Source organism: Euwallacea fornicatus, chromosome 8, assembly GCF_040115645.1.
Source record: "Euwallacea fornicatus isolate EFF26 chromosome 8, ASM4011564v1, whole genome shotgun sequence".
In the NCBI taxonomy this organism is placed as follows: Eukaryota; Metazoa; Arthropoda; class Insecta; order Coleoptera; family Curculionidae; genus Euwallacea; species Euwallacea fornicatus.
The window spans coordinates 729,681-751,868 of record NC_089548.1 but is presented as its reverse complement, the minus strand read 5'-3'; the positions used below and the strand labels follow the sequence as shown (position 1 = coordinate 751,868).

At 32.5% G+C, this 22,188-nt stretch overlaps 3 protein-coding genes and 1 long non-coding RNA gene across 7 annotated transcripts in view; 2 read left to right on the top strand and 2 right to left on the bottom strand.

Annotated features, from left to right (window-relative positions):
• The window catches only part of LOC136340853 (uncharacterized), a 92,952-nt gene extending 89,352 nt beyond the window's left edge, over window positions 1-3,600 (top strand). Inside the window, exon 2 of the long non-coding RNA XR_010732379.1 lies at window positions 3,528-3,600. This is a non-coding gene — a long non-coding RNA (uncharacterized lncRNA). The remainder of the gene's footprint in view (window positions 1-3,527) is intronic.
• tmod (tropomodulin) overlaps window positions 1-10,506 on the bottom strand; it is a 79,882-nt gene extending 69,376 nt beyond the window's left edge. For all 4 annotated transcript variants that reach the window (XR_010732374.1, XR_010732373.1, XM_066285208.1 and 1 more), the window contains exon 1: window positions 10,322-10,506. Coding sequence is in view for 2 of the 4 variants with exons in the window: in XM_066285208.1 (XP_066141305.1) it covers window positions 10,322-10,423 (102 nt within the window). In the remaining 2 variants the exon portion in view is untranslated. The remainder of the gene's footprint in view (window positions 1-10,321) is intronic.
• Window positions 10,507-11,855: 1,349 nt separating this feature from the next.
• Window positions 11,856-16,645, bottom strand: LOC136340505 (methylthioribose-1-phosphate isomerase). Its single transcript, XM_066284655.1, has 6 exons — window positions 16,197-16,645; window positions 14,760-14,995; window positions 13,431-13,639; window positions 12,977-13,140; window positions 12,317-12,518; window positions 11,856-12,151 (listed from the first exon to the last, which is right to left on the bottom strand). Exons 1-6 carry the CDS (start codon window positions 16,332-16,334, stop codon window positions 12,027-12,029), a joined length of 1,074 nt encoding a protein of 357 aa, XP_066140752.1. The 5' UTR covers window positions 16,335-16,645; the 3' UTR covers window positions 11,856-12,026.
• A 169-nt stretch (window positions 16,646-16,814) lies between these two features.
• emei (transmembrane protein 161-like emei) lies at window positions 16,815-21,123 on the top strand. Its single transcript, XM_066284653.1, has 9 exons — window positions 16,815-17,294; window positions 17,975-18,340; window positions 18,882-18,961; window positions 19,043-19,258; window positions 19,394-19,510; window positions 19,764-19,904; window positions 20,021-20,195; window positions 20,438-20,692; window positions 20,866-21,123. Exons 1-9 carry the CDS (start codon window positions 17,292-17,294, stop codon window positions 20,983-20,985), a joined length of 1,473 nt encoding a protein of 490 aa, XP_066140750.1. The 5' UTR covers window positions 16,815-17,291; the 3' UTR covers window positions 20,986-21,123.
• The last annotated feature ends 1,065 nt before the right edge of the window (window positions 21,124-22,188 follow it).

The following is a 22,188-nucleotide window of genomic DNA, read 5'->3' as shown; positions in this document are numbered from 1 at the left end:
TCCGAATTCCTTGAGACGATATACGATGGTGCATTTGTCGACATTGAGGTCTTCGGCCAGCATTCTACTGGTCAAACTTTTGACTTCTTCGACGGCAATCAAAAGTGCTTGATCATCGAAATCCGATGATCGTTCTCTTCCATCTTCATCTGCCAGGTTCACTTCGCGCGACTTGAACTTATTGAACTATCTTTCCACTGACTTTTGGCTAATTGCTCCTTTTCTAAAAAGTTCGTTGAGGCCGCGAAACGACTGTGTTGTCTTTCATCTTTTCTCGAATTGATACAGCATAATACGGAGAATATAGAGATAACTTTCAATACGCATCTTTATCATGTAAATAGAGAAGATTATTTCTCTAAAAAAAGTAAACAAAACGCTAATTCTTTCGAAATTAAAAAAACAGAAGAAAAATAGTCATTAATTTTGCATCAACCCAACATTGATGAGGATACCTTGATCAAAAAATGAACCGCACATTTAACAGTTAACGTACTCATTGAGTTCTGTGGGGGAATGGCAAGCAAGAGCGCCTTATCCACTTCAACCACCAGGCCATCAAAGAGGGCACACATGGTGAAAAGGATGGCTAGAGTGAGGCTCCCTGAGAATCTTAAAGAGGACTAAGACGCAGCAAAGGGGTTAACTGGACGAAGATCTGCAAGGAGGTAAATTCTCATCCAGAAGCCGCCATGTTTGTCGAATTGTTGGGGTAAGAAAAAGAAGACGTAATGTGGATTGCTTATTGGGGAGTATTTCTTCTAAACACTTAGTTGCCTAGAGAAATTGGCTCCTCGCTAAGTTTAGTCTAGTGAATAAGACTGGACGTTGGGTTGCTCATCAGATGCACTGAATGGCCACACGAAGCCATAAAATGGACGGTGATGGAATTCAGTCTATACAAGGCATAATAGTATAATCCCGACAATTCTGGAGAAAAAACTAAACACGGTAGTCCTATCGCGAAATCAGGTGATTACGATGAGATCTCTCTCTTGAGCATGGATGTTGTGGCTTTCATTCCGGAAATGCGAAGAAGCCCCCACAGCAAAAATCAACGTCTTAGTGGGATTACCGGAGTTTCCAATTTGGATCAAGAGGCTTTCCATGAGAGGTAGGCACAACGCGAAGCCTTTGCCTTGCCGTGCTCGTTCCATGAAACATTCCAATCGTACTGTCGATGAACGAGAGTCTGAATGGCCGAATAACACAAAGACACTCGTTTGGAATGGACGCTCCAAAGAGAGAGGAATTTACAACAGAACTTCTCGAGTCGTCATCGAAAAACAATCAGATTTGGTATACTGATGGATCAAGAAATGATTTTGGGAGCAAAAATACAGAGGGCTAGTCGGGGTAAGGGCAAACACTTTCCCTTGGGAATAGAGGCGGTGTTCACATTATTGAATACAAAACAACTTTGGTATATATCGTCATCATTATAATGCTTAGGAAATTTTTAGCACATAAATAATTGGTCTAAAATTCGACTTTTGCATGAAATGAGTCACATCGTCAGCAGCTCTGAAGGTCAAAGATATATTGGGAATGAGTCCAAAAGACAATTCAAAAACAATAATTATTATTTCTTTCATCTTCTTGGTTATAAACTAAAATTATTGCAAAGTTAATAGTAACGCTGGTCAGTAAATGCTGGAGTAAATTATTGCCTCTGCAATTCAGTGCTCGTATATTGTTTCCTTTACATTCACAAACCAAATTATATTTCAATTTTTCAAACATCATGCCATCAGACGTATCCTTTTTTAAAAAACGTGGTAATTGTATTTTTTCATAATTTCATTCAACTATTTTCAACTCCAAAGTTAATCATTGATATGCACATAAGGAGAGGAGGGATTTTAACGTTCGTAATATTCAGGGATAATTAAAAAGGTAGTAATGAATCATCATCGAGGAATAAAACTTAAAGTGGGCAAATAATAAAGGTTTTTAGAGCCAGTGGAACAGTGCCAAAAAGCAAATGAAAAAAGAAAGATATGGATTGAAAACTAAACTGCTGAGACTGGAACTGGAATAAGGCGTGAAGTCGTAATAGACCTGAATCGTCTCAGAGTCTTTCTACGACTATTCATCTTTATTAATTTACTCAGGGAAATGGTCGATACAGCAAAATTGTTCGTTATTTTTTAGGATCTGTACCTCAGAAATGCCTTAAGAGAAATTAATCAAGTAAAAAGAGTTTGAAAGGGCCTTTATTCTAGAATCAGGATAGGAGATTGATCCTGAGTGAAATTTATATTTTTATGAATACACCATTGACACTTGAAGATTCATCTTCACCAATAGTGGAAACATAATATAATCTGGATGTAAGATATTAAATTGGTCAGAATTATAGAGTAGATCAAAAAACTATTTTTGCACCCATTAGGATGTTACATTTCTCTCTGTCTGACTACAGGAAGTTATCTAAGCTAAGGGGTACCATCTACCACTGTAATACTAAAAAAGAATTAAAATGAATTACGTGTACGAATACTTTCTTGGTGCGGAAATGTTCAATTATTGTTTATTTTGTATTTGCAATAAATATTATTAATTTCTATTTTGTTGTAGACAATACCTTATTGTACCTCTTATACAACTGCCCCTTGTATGTTTTTGATTTTTCTAAATTATTGAAAAGACAGAGAGAAATATAGCATCCCAATGGGTGTACGAATATTTTTTTTGACCTACTGTATATCATTCCGAAAATCTAAACCAGCACTTTGACCAATTTTGTTTAGATTTGAACAGCACTGCTGTGATCAAAAAATAATATGAATTTATTTATTAAATTTAAAATTTTTATTATTTAAAATAAATTTCATCATCTTCAAAATAGCCCCCTTCCGACACAACGCACCTGAGCCATCGCTTTTTCCAATCCTCAAAACAGAGAAAAGCCTTTTTCCGGGATGGTCTTCAATACTTTCTTCGACTCGACTTTATCTTCTCAATTGAGTCGAAACGGTGTTCCCGCAAGCAACCTTTTGAGCTTCTAGAACAGCCATAAGTCCGACGGTGCTAAATCAGGCGAATACGGTGGTTTTTCAAATCTTTGATTTCCTGGACGTGGCTTTCATTGGTAGATGCTGATGTTTGTCCGGGGCACTGTGCTTCTTGAACGCCCTCTCGGCCTTCTTTAAAATCTTTATGCCACTTATAAACATTTTCTTTGCGACATAGCCGTATCACCAAAGGTCTTCTGTGGCATTATCAACGTTTCCGCGGCACAATGTCCATTCCGCAAACAAAATTGAATGCAATTTCTTTATTCGACAAAATCGGGCATAGTAAAAATCGAAAAACTCATTTTTGTATGTTTACAAAAACACATGTATCTCTGCAGCAATTGAATAAATTGACATGAAACTTTGCATGGATGTCGCAGTCGGTGTTATAAACCTACAAAAGAATAATTTCGTGACTATAATATCCGCGAAATTTAAATGGAAAATGTACCTTATTTTCTGATCACAACAGTATGTTTACCAAAAAAACCTTTTTTTTATTTTTAGCGAATTCGCAGCTCCTCCGCTGCGAAAATGCCGAGAGGGACGAATTGCATTTGGGACACCCCGACTGCACAAATAGGTACCCACATATCGTTTCAATCTCTATTGAAAATAGCAAGCAGTAATGAATGATTACCACTTAATTAAAACACCACTTTTACATGGAATTCCATTTATTATAAAATGCTTCAAATGCAGAATTTAACTATAATTACCGGGTAATTATTGCGCTCAGCGAAAATTACTAATTCATTATTTCCTCATTCTAGATAAGTATAGTACGGTACAATGATATAATTGATTTATGTAAATAACGGACCCCATCTTGAACAATAAGTATAAAGTAACTGTAAATAATTCATAATTGTACTAATTAATACATGTGTTACAATCGTTTTCGCTCATTGAAATAAAACGGGTATGTCTCTATTCAAGCTCCAAAGGAGGATAATTTTCTTTGCACTTATTCTATACCAATCGTCTCAAATCAATTTTAGAGCTTACGTTTGCATTACATACGATTTACATCGCACTGTGAATTATGTGTAACTCTGTATCATTTTAGCGCAGGAAACTAGCTTAGATTTTGTGCCAGGAAGTTTTGGCAAACTGACTCCCATTTTCAACAAGTTAGTGTCGATGTAGCCCTAGGCAAATTAACACTCCAAAAACAAGTTGAAAAGTAGGGTCTGCTAAATACGTTAGAAGAGTCAAGCATAAAGTAACTACGCATCATATTGGACATTGCGTTGAAAACTGCGACGTGATACTCCATGAAGCACTAAATGACAAATACATTAAATCCGGTGGCACTGAAAAGTGATTCGCCCTTATAACTTTTTTACGTCGACCAAAAATGAAGTTTTCAAGATAGGTATAGAACTGCAGATTAAAAGTGACTTCGGCTGGCGAGTGGCATACGTTTGGTGTCCCAGAAAGGTATGAACGGAAACAGAATACCCCAATTGCAAGTACAAAACACCTACCAATCGCTGGCAGAAATCACCTTAGGGTAATTTGGGGATCTTAGATTGGCTGAAATGAAGTTGAAATGAATGAATGAAATGAAGAAGAAATTATTCAATTTTATCGTTCTTTCAGTTAAAATGTAAATTCGAACTTTAAATGGAACACTGCGTATATTATTCGATATTTAAGGGTCTATGTCATTCCGAGGGCAGCCATACCTGCGTTCTTTATCAAATTTGGTCGAACATTTAGGAAATTAAGTGAATTTTTCAATGTTTCCTGAAACTTCAGAAATCTCATCAATTAGGAAATATGTATACTAAAATCCAAACCCAAAATGTCTTAAAACATATTTTAATCTCATAACTGTGTTGATGATATTGGCAATATTTTTGTTATTTGCAATAGGTATTATCTCCCTAAGAAAATAATTCGAGTTAAAATCAGTTATTTTATGAATCGTAAATCTTTAATAGAGAAAGTCACCTCAATCCGAACTACGCTTTAGTCCGCTGACTTTGATAAGAGAGTTTTCTATTGGTAAATTCAGTGGAAAAACCTATAAGACCAAGTTATTGCCCGTTGAAGAAGCTCCTCACAAATTGCATAATTTTAGATTAAAAATTTTAATCAAATATAAACTTAACTGTTTCCCATAAATTGCATAAAACCCGCTTCTTTGTAGAATTCCTCCGACTTTATGAACTCTGATATTTAAGGAAAATACCGATAGATATGGGCAGACTCTCAAATAACTTTAATCTTAAAACTGAATCTTGAAACTCTCGTATAACTGAATTTCAAATATGTATATCAAATTAATTAATCTTTTCTCTTTAAAACTTAGTTGCTTACCTTCGCTTTATTTTTTATTTAATTAACTCAAACTCTACGGCTATATAATTATTCAATTTCCATCTCTAACGCATTGGAATTCCGTACTTTGAAACTTAAATTACAAGAGTGCCTATATTTTCCTTTAATGTTGGTGAAGCGGAGAAAGGAAATATGAAGTGTCTCGCCTTTACCATCTACTACTGTACCTAGCTACTATACACAGCGGTTGTAAAAATACCCACAATCAAACTTATATGGAATTACTCAGTAATTACGAGAAAACCAATTATACATAAAAAAAAAGTTGTTTCAATATAAAAAGCAGTTTATAAAAAACATTTTATTATAGAAAGAAAAATTACTGAAACAAATTCGAAAATTAAAAAAAAGTAACAAAAAATGTAAAGTTCTCTAAAAATTAAAGAAATTTAAGAAAACATAATAGATTTTTGTTAAATTTAATAATCGGTTTTGCCTTCCCCAGCGATAATACAAGAACGAATTCGATGAGGCATGGTCGCTATTAAATTATCAATAGTTTTTTGGAGAACGTTTCTCTATTCTTCTAAAACTGCTAATGCGATTCGACGGGACCAGGGTTATTTTGACGTCCTCTAATCCTTTTTTTAATCTTACCTCACAAGTGCTCAATAGGATTAAAATCCGGCGAACAAGACGGCCAATCTAAAACTGTCACATCTTCCACTTCTAAAAAATTTTTACTAGCTCCGCTGACATACGGAGGTGCCTTATCGTGTACGAACAAACGAAAATCCTCAAAAGCACCTCTCCCGAATCTTACTATGTGTTGCAGCTCTAGATCTACATATCTTGGTTGGTGTTTGTCTAATGGAAATTGAAGGAATTTTTCCACCAATCATAATGCCACCCCAAAATATTAGGGTTCCTCCTTTATATTTGGAAATAAATGGAGTATCTCATTGCTCAATTTGCCTCCCATTACTTCTTAAAACACGAATTCACCGGCCAATTGTATGCCAACTCTGGTTTCACCTGAATACAAGACGTTTGGCCAGGTTTCAGAGTTTTGCTACTCCGAACACCAATTTAAATGATCAACTTTATTTTGCACTAATAGAGCTGGAACCCTTAGCTATCTTCTGCTGAAAATACGCCTCGAGTTCGGTCTTTTCCTGACAGCTTCGATCAAAGTGGTAATACCTATAATTTGCAAAAGTTGTCCCTGAAGCTCGGAGTAGGATGTTGTGGGAATATTTGTGACTATTTGAGCTAAAAAGGGACCCTGACCCTCTATGGTGACTATCTTAGAATTTTTCCCAGATCTATTTTTTTTTTGTTCCTAACTCCAGAATTGTTGAATAAGTTTTTGAAACAATCCCATGTGTAACCCCACCGTTTATGCAATTCTCCTTTGAGACATGCCCTATTCCGAAAGATCAATAATTCTCCAGCTTTGAACGTCTGATACTCCCACATAAGGCATTTTTAATAAAATTTTAGAAAAGAAAAAACTTATAACTACTCTAAGATCGCATCGGAAAATTAAACTTGAAGGTACAGTAACAAATCTGATCATGTTTTTATTAATTAAATTGTTTTTAATAGTAAACGCATTAGATTTTTATTTGCTTGTTATGTTTTTGCAACATAAAAATTTTCTCCCGTAAATAATGGGCGATTCCATATAATTTGGTTATGTATATTATATTATTATAGTTAGAAAACGGAATATGCAACATAACTGATTGAAATTTGTGCAAACACGTCTGGAAACTGGTAAATTCTAGAGAGAAAACTGCACCATTTACCATGTTTCTCGTAAACTTTAACCGCGCTTTGCAATGCTCCCTACACAATTTTCTTTAACGTCGTGAATAAAAATCAAATAGAATTAGAGAAATTTCTATTTAAAATAAGGTCGATCAAACATTTTAAAGGTATTTTATGCTTAACTCAATTTACTAGAATCAAAAACAAATTTGCCCTAAACATTGCTTTTGTATTTCCATTGTTACAGCAAATATACTATTTTTATTACGCATGAATCATAACTGATGTTTTGCTGTTGCGTACGTAAAACAGTCTTTATGATACATGTATAATTTCTAGAGAAATAACAGTTCAATTCCGACATGTCTAAACAATTTGATAAATTCGTAAAACTCCTTGACGCCTAAAAATCTCAATCAGTTGTAGTATTGCTGCAACTTTATATCAATTTAAATACGCAAATTTTTAATTTTAAATAAAAACTTTAAATATTTAAATTTGATTGCAAAAAATGCTTATGTTAAATTTACTTAACTTACAATTAATTGATATATAGCGGTTCAAATTAGGTATATATGTATATGGTATCTTGGAAATTATAAGTTAGAAAAGTTAAAAGAAAATGATTAAGTTTTTAGTTTTTGCGTTATTTTTAATAAACTAAATCCGTTTCCGAAAAAGTACTGTAATTTTCGAAATTTACAATATTTTTCATAACAAAAAAAAAGTTTGTTACAACAATTTTTACAAATAACGTTTCGGTTCGGTTGTTTTCGTTTGTCGTTTTATTAATGCTTGACCTTAGTTCTTTAGTGCTTCCTAATTTCTTAACTTCATCAAAAACTTTTCGAATAATCTTATGTTTAACTGTGGCTTTTCAGGATTTAGACTAAAGAATTCGTAGTGGAAAGTTTTTAATTGTTAGAAAAAATACAATAAAGAAAATAAGTTATTGGTCATAACTCAAAATCGAAACATTATAACTGATATTTTAATGCACAAGCTCACAAAAATGTTTCCCAACAACATTTTTACAGATTTGAAAAATGTTTGGAATTTTGAAAACTACTGTTGTTTTTCGAAAATTTGCAAAGCTTTGATCCGCAAGAGTAGCAGCAGACAGCGTTTTAGCCGTCCAGTAACGAAAAAACCCAAAATCGTTTTCAAAACGACATCGAATTGACCATTAAATTGCCTCCAACTTGTCCAAGTTAATAATGTTTTTATTCCTTATAGTTCCCAATTACCTATACATTGAGGATTCATTTGGGCTACACCGTACATATTAAATAAATGTATAATATACCAGAAACAAATTTCAGTTCATATGTAGAAACAGAATTTCCCACTCAAACCTTTTGCAGTATTTGTCATAAGTTGTACGATTCACAAATCGTAACTTTAGGTATTCCTTTCACCTTCAAACTATGAATAAAACTAAGTAACGACAAATATTATTTCGAAATTTGTGGTAACACTCTTCTTCAATGTTTACAGACGACGATGATGTCCAAGGCAAAAAAAAATCATTTTTATAAAAATCTAGGCAAAATTTGCTTTCTGCTTGTCATAGAACAGTATGACGAATAAACAACAAAATAAAGCCTTCTAAAGACTACACCTTCCATTGTACGAAGAACCACCTTACCGATCTTACCCTTTTAAGGATATATCTCTTATTCATCAAGCGAAAATATCTCCGAGGGCTCTATAGGGAAAGGCAAAAGTGTAAAAAGCTCTTTGTATACTTTTACCTCGGTTTAAGAAAAATTCTGCTCCACTTCAAAATAAATACCTTACAATGGCAAAAAAAATTTTGTTGCAAAAGTTTGTTATTTAATGCATCTTGCTGCCATAAGAGTTTATACATTCTTGTAAAGAGTGCCACTACTACTAGTAAAAGTCTCTTTGTATACTTGATTGTTCTTAAATAGTGATTAAGATTTTTTGAATGCGCAATTATTTCCACTAATACGGCGGTAAAAACATGAAATTTATTCTATAAAGTTGCAAACTCCTCAATGTCACACGAACACCTTGGAATAAAATTCTTCATCTCATTAGGTAGATGTCTAGACGTCTCCAAGCGTTTATATGAAATTGTAAAAGGCCGCTCAATTTTTTAAAAAGATTTTATTTAATTTGTTAATGATGCACTTATCTTCCTATAAGAAAGATTCATACCAAAAATTAATTAAATAACTACTAGATGTTCTCTTTTTGATATCACGCAATATATTGTGACTTTTTTCTTTGTCCTAATATATTGCATATAATCAGTACAATTCGCGAAATCCTGTAGAGAGATTCACTAAATACCAACTTCCTTATGTATTGATAGTCGATATATCTGAGCGTAAGTGGCGATTCAGAGTTCATAAGTTCACAAGTAAGTTCGTATTCGTTGAAAGATTTAATTTGTTGATTTTTCAAAAATGGCTGTATCATGATAAAATAAAAATATATTAGTGTAAGTTTAATAACTATGTTATTTTTAATTTTGAAAAATATTTAACCAAAGATTTCCAATTTGCGAATTATCCTAATATAAAATATAGTCAGTTTGATTCAGTTGCATAACTCTATATCGTTAAAATCCTCTCCTGTGGTCTGATTCATAAACAAGTCATTTTTAATTAAAGCAAACCCAGGAGCTCCCCGAAACATTCGATTTTATACAGGATGTTCATTTCAAACAAAAATACTAAACAGTTCAATTAGTATTGTCCGAATTGTACCACTGGCCGCCTTATGTAGCAGCTATTTTTAAAGCTATATATTTTTATATAGATCCCGGCGTCATGTAATTTTCGTAAACGATCAATATGTTCATCCAGATCAAAAACAACTCAAGCAAGCCAAATGGGTCATTAAAGATCCCAGAGACATCACTGGCATTGCAAAGACGTTAAGAAGACGTCTTGAATATAAAGTGTGTCAAGTTTTTGTCCCTATGTCCATAAGATTTAATTGTACATAAATTTGGAGATATTCATGACATTTTTGCGCAGCTCGTACTCAACACTTTATCACTGGTCAAAAATCAAAAACACTGTTCACATTATTTAGCATTGGCCACCATAAGGATCTCGCATTAACGCAGGGCAAATGGCCATCATCCAAGCATAACCGCGCATAACTCAGAGTGGCCAGCACGTGTTAAGAGTCCTGACGACTGTACCATCAATACTTAAAATTGGCGGTACATAATATATAGAAATAAACAATTCTGGACTTACTTCTTGGATTTTCATCTTGGTCTTGACGACCTTGCGGCGAACCTCGGTCTCGTAGGTCTCCTCGACCGTCTCCACCAGGCTCTCCTCTCCATTCTCGGACATTTCGCCTTCGTTTGGGTAGGCCACACGCGTTTAATTTGGACACAACTCCGTCACTGGTTATTTCGATCTGAACGCAGCGCTCACTTGCCAAAGACTACCGAGCATGATTCTATATTTAATTTTCTTTTGCCGCAACGACGAACGGAAGTTTGTTGTAGTCTAGAAACTTTATTGTTTTGTTGCTTGTTTTTCCATTTTTTTTTCGAGTGTTTTTAAATACTGCTAATTAAAGATGAATGGCCGTTTGTTTTTAGCGGTATCAACTCATTAAATCTGTTCACACTTTCTCGACTGCGACTCATTCGTATTGCGGCATTACACCTGAATACATTACAAGCACCTGGTAAATGCTTGTATTGTTTCCATGCATGCAAGTTCCTTTGTTTTATGTTTCATGCAAATTAGTAGTTCATTAGAAAAAATACCTTTACGACGCACATTTAAATAAAACATTTTATAATGGGCGATCGTTTAAAACACTCGCAATTGGCAGTGAACTGTAAACGTAGGGCATTGATTAAGCCATTTTCTAAATTTATTTACTATTAAACATCTTACCAACAACACATAACAGATGAATTTATCTGAGACATACCTCTAACATTTCAATGCTTACTTAAGGTTTTTTTTCTAGGGATCACTCTTTATATTGTTAATCTAGCAATAGAATAATGTAGAATATATTATTGATTAAAGTACATTTTTTGCACTTTTGCAACACCGCAGCTTCGAAACAATTTAAGATACGTACAGAGAAATGATTTGATGTTTATATCTTAATTTTTCCAGACCCGTTTGATCGACTGTGTATGCTTATTCGACTTTTAACTAATTGATCGATTAGGTACCAAAATATTTGGGACAAATCATGAGTTCAAGCTTCAGTTACGTTACTGGAAATCGATAGCGACTTTGACCGATTGGTGTCATGAACTACGTGGCTTTTTGCATATTTCGCAAACCGTATATTTAGGGAAAGTATAACTTTTTGAAAATACTCTGCAATTTTGTTATGTCCAAATAACCAAAACTGTGAAGCGTTTCCCGAGATAGTGACTAACGGCATTGAATGACATGACATACATAGTTGTGAGATAATTGTTGTTACCAAATACAGAGGTTTCAGAATGAACAATTTTGTATGGCATTTTTATATACTTCGTAACACTCTGGGAAAACATTTTTTTTCAAGATCCGTGTCCATCAGTGATTTAAAAAAAAATGCGGTTTCGCAACCTTTTTGTCTTTAACAAATTCAGCCGAGAAATGTTCAAAATACGAATTCTCAAAAATTACCGAAGAAAGTGCCGTTACAACTATTGTCAGCAGTCTGAACAGACTAAAGTTTTAAGTAAAGCACAATAACCTATACTTACTTCGGACTAAAATTTCAGTCCATTCAATAGGCGGGAAGAGTTGAATGAACAATCCATTCTCAAGAGAGCTCTTTATTTTCATAACTTGCTCAAAACGTTCATTTGTATAAATATTCTAACTCGGTCTTATAAAAGGGAATCAAATATAGATCTTGACGTATAGTAAAACCATCCAAAAATAGGCAATATATTTCGCAATAAAATTCAAAAATGAAGACCATTGAAAATTATAGGGCTTCATTCATTAAAGCATTTTTTAACTCATCCGGTTTATACACTCCTCTCTCCGTTATAATACCCGCGATCAAAGCAGCAGGCGTTACGTCAAAAGCGGGATTCCAGCACTGAATTCCTAAAAAATGTATCAAAAAATAATTTATATGCAATAATATATAACAATATAACAAAATATGCGTGGAGAAAATTAATTCCTCTATCGCTATTGCGAACTTGAAAAGGATACAAAAGTTATAAGTTATATCACGATCAAAAAAGGTTGATTTTTAAAATTTTATACCTTTGGCCGCTATCCTGTGTTCACCCACGTGAGTCATTTCCCTATCAGGCCTCTCTTCGATCACTATATGCTCACCAGTTGAAACTTTGGCGTCTATTGAAGTAAAAGGCGCGGCTACGTAAAATGGCACTCTGTGGTATTTTGCTACGACAGCTATTTGGTATGTTCCAATCTTGTTAGCGGTGTCGCCGTTTGCAGCTACCTGCACATTATTTATTGTTAGACAATAAAATAAAGGTTTTAGGGAGTTATTCTGTATAAATAGTACACAAAACGAAACGCTAAACAAACGACTATCACATGTTTTGTGTCCATATACTACGTGAATATTGAAACGTGTTTTAATATTGATGATTTCATTTTAGTGTAAGATATGTTGCATTTTATGTATCCAATAAGAAGTGAATTTAATGTACCTATATTCTTAAGTTACGTAAACTTATGGTAATTTTATCACATCTAGTAAATCATAATAGAAAAATCGTATAAAGGGTTATTCAAATCCACTGTCCATCATTCGCACCTCGAAACCCATAAGACACATAAAGTGTTATATTAAATCAAAATTTATTTGCATTTTCATCTATTTGAAACACAATTTTTTAGATCGCTTAAACTAGGCATTTTACAAAATAATATTATAGTTGAAACAACTCTTACCCTATCGGCCCCCACAACCACTGCTGAAATATTTCTACTCTTCATTAACGCTGCTACCATACTATCACAAATTAGAGTGGCGGGAATTTTTTCATGAATCAACTCGAAGGCGGTCAACCGCGCTCCTTGATTATAAGGCCTAGTTTCTGTACAATACACGTGCTCTGGAAATTTGAAACACAAATAAATAGTTGAGTGTAAAAAATCAGATATAATGAACATTCAAAATATACAAAAGCGCATAAAATTTTGAAGAAAACAATAAAATTAAAATTTGGAAAAATCATAGAACAACCTTTCATGTAGATCATTGATTGAAAATTAAACAAAAAGTATAGAGAAATTAAAAAGGCTAAAGAATATTAAGTTCAAATCAAATATCAAATAATCCTTTCTTTATAATAAAAATATCTTTAGGCTTTTAAATTGTTATAAACACACATTCTTGTATTACCCAGCCTTCTCATGGCGTGCAAACTTCTAATAACCCCTAAGGCCGTCCCATAACCAGCAGTAGCGAGAGATCCAGTGTTGCAATGCGTTATTACCCTTGCTTGACTATCTCCCGAGATTCGAGAGAGTATTTCTTTGGCCCCGTTATCACCAATAGCTTTGTTATCAGCAATATCTTTTTCCAACATTTGTTGAATTGTTGATAGGAACCTGAAAAGGAAAAAAAATCATTTAGTGGCGATCCCATTTAAACTTTATAATGCGTATTTTAATTACTTGATTAAAATAAAACAAACAACGAAATCCCGTAAAAATATAATACAATGTCCAAGAATGTTCAGAGTGCCTCAATATCAAAGAAGAGACAATGTAATTTCTCATCAATTCGTTAAGTAATACATCGGGTCTGCAAATTAAAAAACACATATTTTAATATCTTCTAAAAACACTCTGGTATCAGCAGTGAATCACTTTTAATCAAAACTAAAAAAATATGTGATGAGATTCGTTCGTTAGCTGTGATATCTACTCAGTCTCTCATTCACCACCAATATGAAATCAAACTACAAAATAATTCAACTTTCCATGGTTTTAAAGGATCAAGGCAAATTTAAACACCCTATATCTTTCAAACTAGATCTAAAAATATTTGACTTACCTCCCAAAGTAAGCATTTAAAATTATATTCTACCGCACAACAACCTATGAAGTTAAAATTCGTTATTAATTTACCTCTAACATGGAGCAACTAAGACACCTGACCGGTAATTTAATAATCAATATTTTAACAGCCATTTGAAATTACCTATAATTTTAGGTAAGTTCATTTACCTAATCAATAGTCTTATACTGATAAAATTTAAAATTAAAATACTTTTATACCCTTTACTGACTTGATAAGATTCTAAAATCCTAATTTTAGGATTTAGATTAATGTGCAAACCATGTAGGTTGTAGATAACCGGGGATTAGGAAGTCCGTAAAGCGAAATATAGTTAACTGAAAATTAAACATTCCTTGATTTAAATTAGAAACTCTGAAATATTTCATTTTAGTAGCAATTGCGACGATATGCTTAATTAAATTACTTAAATAACAACCTACTCAATTAAATTAAAAATACACATGACATATTTACTTGCCTAATTCACGTGTGTAGTTCAAGTAACTCAAATTATTCAATACAGTCTTATCACATTTATACAAAATGCATGATAAAACTGTAAAAGATAACAACATCATTATACAAAACGTGATCAAGTTTTGAAAACACGTTAAAATCGTAGTCCCAATATGAAGAAAACATCGCTATGGATTTAATCCTACTTACTTTGATTTCATGTCTTCTAAACTCACTGACTCGTGTTTGCTCAACTGATTTGCCAAATCTATTAGCTCCTCAGCAGCAGCTTTCATATTCACAGCCGTAGGACGAGAAGACACCAAATAATTTAGCTTTCCTTCAACCTCTTGTCGAAATTGTTTTTTCGATTCAAATTTGTCATTTTGCATTTCCACTGCCAAACTCAGGCAACCCACTATAGCTATAGCAGGAGCTCCTCTAACCTGAAATTCAATAATTACATGAATTTGTTCATTTTCTATATCTGTAAATTTGCATATGTCGACATTTTTTATTGCTGAAAGCTATTAAGTTTAAACAAGAATATTATTACAACTCAACTCACTAAGTGTTAGGATTATTCTTTTTGAGTGAAATGGTTTGTGTTTAGAATTTGCAACCACCACAAAACCACAACAAATATTGTTTTTGTAGTCTTCTATTGGGTATTTATGCCAAAATAAGTGTGGAACATGATGAGGTTTACAGATTGTGACCTAAAAAACCTAATACATAATACTTTTTCTATCTAGTGTATAAAAAAAAATTTGAGTAAATCCTAAATATTCAAAGTTTGTTACAAATGGTCAAGAGACTATTTTATAATGATTTTAGAATTCTTCAGAACAACTCACATTGCAAATTTAAATTTGATATGTGCAATACAGTTGCCCATAAGGGTTTTTAAACAATGAATCAATCAATTTTTTCACTTAAATTATTGTAAGCCCACTAGGGATAATATATCAGGAACAGAAACACACAACGCAACAAGTCTTTGAGAAACCCTCTTACCAATACTAAAATACTCAATGTTTTGACCTTTTCAGACCCAATGATATTGACATCTCCATGATATTTGTGCCTTATAACAAAGCTTGCAAAGCTGTGTCTAACAAATGGATTAAGTTGGAATATGAGTAACATTAAATAGATATCCCTAAAGTCAAGCCTGCACTACTCTGGCATGCCACTGAAGCATTTTTGAATGTTATTTGTCTTCTTGTTATTATTTGTTGTTTCACTTTCTTAAGGATTGTCATTATTTTAATGCATTTTAGTGACTACTTCTGAAGAAGTAATGAATGTAATTTAGACTTATAGTAACTAAGACATTGAAGCTCTTATTTTGGTTTTTAATTTAATGGGATTAACTGTGTATAATTTATAATAAGTCACAGAAGAGCACGAATCTGAAGATTTTTTTCTGTGGTATTAAAAAGTACATGATAATAATCATAATACTTGCCCATTCTCTACTCATATACTGTGTTGTGATTTTGTTATTTCAGTACCAAGTTTATAACTGGTTATTTCACTTTCCTAGCTACATTTTAAATTTCTATACCAATATTTGCAAAATAGAATTGAATTCAGGGCGTCGCTCTTAAAATACCTTTAGTATCTACTTCAGTAAATACTTACTTGCATCTTATTGATTACTTTCCATCCATCCTCAACCCCTTTAACTTTAACATATTTGGTAATGCCTGGTAACATCAACTGGTCCAAGATTTCCAAATTATTGCTCTCTTGGTCATAGATAATGGACTTGAGTGACATTTTCACCACGTTTTCCCTCTTAGACACCTGTAGGAGTGTCTGATTGCAGAGTGGACAGACGTACTTTGCAGTACCGAGGGAATCACTACATTAGCGTTATCATTTTACCAAAAGAACAGTGGAAATGGAAAAACAAAGTTTTATCCGGCTTATTATCAGGTCTACCGGCTACAATAAACAAGATAATGTGGAATATCTTCAAACCGCGTGGCACCCTTAACTATCGCTCTAAAGCAGTAATGATAACGAATTAAAGATAGAAAAAAAATAAAATATACGAAAAGAAACCTAAAAATTGAAAAATCGGAAAATATGGAAATGAAAATGATGTCACAACTGACATTACGTGACTTCTAGTAACGTTGACGCAATACTCCATGGCATTGACCTAGAAAGATGTTTTCTATTTAAATTAATTACTCCTTTTGCTCCCATTCTTTCTAAACTCGACTTTCCCTCTCTGTTTTTGTAACTCATATTACACATATAAAGCACTAAATTGTAAATGCTAATTGAAGAACGGAGACAAAATAATTATGATCCCATTTTTAATCAGTTAAGCAATACGACAAATATAAAAAATTTGGTTTCGATTTCGAAAACGCTTAGAGAATGCCCTTCGCTTTTGTCAAAATTTGAGTTAAAGTTGATCGTTTGAGGTTATAACTCAAATTTAAATTTTTAAATTGTTATTAAATTGATTTGAGAATTAAAAAAATTTTAATAATTATTGTTAATGACATCAATTTGTTGGTTCCCGATAATGCTCATGCTGTATAAGAAAATATTTTCTGATTTAGAAATGGTGATTATCTGTTAGTTTGGATTCAGAAGATTTGTGGGCTATTTTTACCTAGACAAAATTGTTATGCAACAGTGTACTTATTAGATATATTTTAAGTATTTACTTGAAACAGGTGGGGCTCCTGCTGAAGAACTCAAAACCCCAACATCAAAATGGTAAATGAAACATATTATAACATAATATTAACCCTTTCCTTGTACAGTTGAAATTTAATGTGTTACCCCTTAGTGCAGAATTATTTCATGCTTAAGAAAATGAATATTCAAAGCATTTAAAGACTGGCCTTTGTGAATATATCCTTTGCACTTTTAAATCTTAGTGTTGTTAAAATTAAGTTGTATAGTTTTAACAGCTCAATTAAAAATAAGGAAAAAATTTATATCAAGTTAGGCACATAAATACTTCAAATCACACCCACAGGGTATCAAAATTTTAATTGTAGTCAAATTTTTTTTAACTCAAAGTTTATGAGCTATTTATCTCAAATTTGACATGTAGCCAACTTTTCTAATAAAAAAATCAAAAAAGTGTTATATAATAATGCATGCCAATTCAATGCTGAAGATGAATAGGGGCAACAAATCAAAATAGCATTAAATCACTGAAAATCGTTTAGTAAAGATGTAAATAATATCATTGTTTTATGCTTAAAAAAAAACTGGACTGAATACAATTTTGGAAAAAAGTCACTGCATTATTTAAGTCTAAAACAATAGAGTCATAATTTTCTTCTTTAGAAATGGTGCTGTTGAACAAAGAAAGGGTTAAATATAAATTTTTTTTTCATTAAAATCCTCAGCATCCCTTAAAAACCCAAATTAAATAATTCTTTCAGGCATTATTAGGAGCTCAGTTAGTAATTACACTAATCATGATTAGCATTATCCAAAAATTGGGCCCACATTTCTCATTCGCCAAGTGGCTACTATGTTCCACTGGTCTAGTCCGCTATCTTTACCCAACTAATGATGAGCTCCGACAACTTGCTAATATCAAATACAAGGGCAAAAAGAATACTAATAAAGGATTCTCAAATGGTAGTACAAATGCAGTTAAATTTCATATAGACAAGTCATTGGATGTGCAATTAGAAACTGCCAAAGTAACATATCTGGATGTAGTCCATTTAAGATACTACAGTGAATACCAATGGTTAGTCGACTTCTCTGTTTATGCCGTCATTGTGTATGTTATTTCTGAGGTAATAAAACGATTTTATGTAAGGTGGTATTTGCTAATTTTTCATTTGTGATATGAAATACTGTATTTTTTTTTAAATCCTCATCAAAATTAATGCTCTACTAAAGATATGCCACAAGTATGCTAAATAGCTTCTACATTTTTTTGCTAGATATTAGTGATTTTTAAATTAAACACAGATCCACTCTAAAATTCGCATCACATACACATTCGGCAAAGTCATTTCCTTAGGTTTAAAATGCAAAATTTTTATTAAAGAAGATTTTTAAAATTTATGATGTTTAGTTCACATAGTATGCATGATAATGGACTTTTACTAAAAATGGAAAGAAGTGATAGAATTCGTAAAGAATAAACCTACAATTTGATAAAAAAATAACGGAAATCTGGTTTTAAGTTTAGAAGTTTTTTAATATCAGATTTGTAGTATATTTTTAGTGGCATCATAATCTTGTCTAAGAGTGTATTTCATTTGAAGATTGAGCTTTAAAGGAACAGTCTTTACTCAAAATATTTCACTTATGGCTCATATAAACTTTTAGGTATATCAAATTTGGTTTCCCTTGAAAGATGAAGTTAACTTGAGTATAGTCTGGTGTTTTCTAGTGGTCCTTTTTGCAGTGTATCCTTTTCTATATGGATAAAATCTTAAATATTGTCAAACATTAAATATTATATATTTCTTTCTTAATAAAAGTCACAGGAAGTTACTATTAAGCCTGACAGTACAGTACTTCAGGGGTGAAGAATCTGTAGGAGAGAGGTCCATGTGCATTGTCATGGCTTTCATCTACTTATTAGTGGCAATGATGGTTTTAATTGTGGATGAAAATACATTAGAAGTGGGTTTGGAGAGTGCTTACACCACTTTTAATGAAACAGCTTCAGTGTTTTTGAGTAGACAGGGACTCAGTTCAACGTAAGTTTGTGTGAAGATAAAATAACCTTTCAGAAACTACATTTACAAAAAAAATTAAAATATTAAATTTTGTTTTGAATTTGTAGTCATGCTTCGTCTTTAGTTTTATTTTTTTATTTAATTATAATTTTGTAGAGGACCTGCATCCAAAATTGTTGTTAAATTTTTCATAGCCATTTGGTGTTCAATATTGGGAGCTATTTTGACTTTCCCTGGCATAAGAGTAGCGAAAATGCATTGGGACCTTTTAAAGTAAGTGTTGAATTTAATTGAAGATTAAAAAATTAGGAAATAAATCCTTATCAGTTAATTTCCTTATCAAATATGAGGGCTGTCACCTGAAGTACCTTATGTTTTTTTTATTTATCTTCCAAATAATTATCTTTATAATAGAAATAAACTGTAATTTGTTTTAAATCATAAAAATCATTAAGTTTACCTTACTTATCTGTCTAATTAATTAACAAAATGTTTAACTCTTAACTTCGCTTCAATTCCTTTCTAGATGTTTTCGTGAGAATAAAGTAAAGCAACTATTGCTTAATTTGACGTTCGCATTGCCATTTTTATTGGTAATCCTATGGATAAAGCCTGTTAGCAAAGAATACTTGACAGTGCGAATTTTTTCTGGAAGGAGAGAACCTATGTAAGTATTTAGACTTTCATGTTTTTCCATCAATTTTCCCCATTGATTGTCAATCATTTTTTGTAAAGCAATATGGTTAAAATTGTAATTAGTCAATGAGCACAATCATTTTTCAGAATGTCTGAAAAGTGTTTTGAAATGGCTAGATTCATAGTCGTTATATTAACTATGGCTACAAAACTATATCTCATGCCATGGTACTTACAAGCATATTTAGATATGGCTTACCACAGAACTGAAGAACAAAAAAGGGAAGCAGGAAGAATAACTAATATCGAATTTCAAAAAAAGGTAAGCTCAAAACGGGCATTTGTATGATTACCGAACTTGAACCTGGCTAGTTAAAACACGTTTTTCTTTACGTAGGTATCTTTCATCTTTTCTATCAGTCCTGATAACTTTACCAAAAAGATATTTTCTAAGGAAAAGATGAAATTGAAAAGGGTATTGGCTAATGTTTCTATTCCTATAGGAAATATCTTTTTAAAGTTCCCAGGGGTTTCATTTATTTACCCTGGAATTTTTGTTTACAGATCGCAGCAGTATTTTACTATTTATGTGTAGTAACCCTACAATATCTGGCGCCAATTATTATGTGCCTATTCCTTAGTTTCATGTATAAAACTTTAGGAGAATTTCAGTGGAGCTGGCTATTTATAACTACACCAGAAGAGTGTTCTTCGAATGATGCACCTATTCCTGGAATTCAACTCTCAAGTGATGTCATCACTGAAACGGGGGCCGAACCAGTCGAAGAACTTTTTTTGACATTGAACAGTTTAAAAGCAGTAAGTTTTATTGGATCTATTGGTTATATTTTTTCAAAAGTTGTGAGTCTTGATGTTAATCTTCATGACCATTTAACACTGTGGACTCCATGTAGAAAATTGTATAATATGTATAATATTGTATTACTAAATAAGTTACACGGGTTTATAATTATTTATTTTGATTTTTACAGGTGTTTTCAGCCAATGTCTTCCGAGGTGTTTTCGGATTCGCAACTTGGTGGTTGTGTTTTACCTATTTTGCAACCACATCAGTAGGTCTAATATATCAGTCATATTTCTCCACAGTTTAAGTCCACCACATCAATCTTAATTTAATTTATTTCACCTAAAGACTGATTTCATCAAGATTATTTTATTTGTACAAATTGTCTTTCCTTACATTATTACCAGAAAGCAATAATATACCCTCTGTTTGGTTTTCTCTATAAGTTGTTTTATTAAATTTAATATCTAGCTTGACTGAGAAGTATATATGTATAAGATGTTACAAAAATTCACAAATTATCAAAGGCATTTCTCTAAAGGTAAGTACCAATGTACCCAAAAGCTCATGTTCAAGACTTTCATATTCATTAGCATTAAAATTTGATAATCTGGTTTCACAGACATTCTTTGGGTCAAATTTTAAGCATCCTTTTGAATTCAAACAGAAAAACCTTAGGAGAATTATAATATATAATGCCTGAGACACTAATGTTGATCTTTCTAATGATATTAGAGCGCAACTAGAAACTGCACATCTCTTTCTAGGCATATCAGGTTATCTAATCTTCATGAATCTGAAATAAGCATCTAACTAATTTATATCGATTTTACTGTAGAGTGTAGCTTTATCACATACACAAAATATTTAATCTTTTTATTCATCTAATTTGATAATTAAATTGAAACGACATCGTATGTTATGAGGTCCCAGGACCCCAACTGTCTATGCGGTTTAATTCGTTATTGCTTGTTGTCTTTTAAGCTCACGCACCAACGACCACAATAAAGTGAATTCAAGACAAACCCATTCCTTGATGTATTCTTCAAATATTTAAATTATTTTTTTAATAACTACATATTAATTTCTCTTTCGAAGCGAAATTAAAGTGAATTGAGGTTAAGGAGACGAGAATAAATTACATACGGGGCAACGCCGATACATTATAGGCAAAGGGCAGTAATCCAAAACCATTTTCAATTTCCTATGCTTCCACCAATCACGTTGCTGTTTGCATTTATGGTTGTCATGGAAATGCATGACAACTGAAATGTTACCGTTAATTTAAACGATGGACATGTCTTTTTGTGTTTGGGATGTAATTTATGCTTAATTCAGGTAACTTTATTGCATTATACAATATACTTAAAATTATTAGTGGAAAAAATCATATATACATCGCGGTTGTAAAATATTTATGCTCTTCACGTATTAGATCCTCAGCACTAAAACATTTCGAAATTTGAACTTCATATTTTGGTGATGAAGTATTTCACAACCTTGGTATACA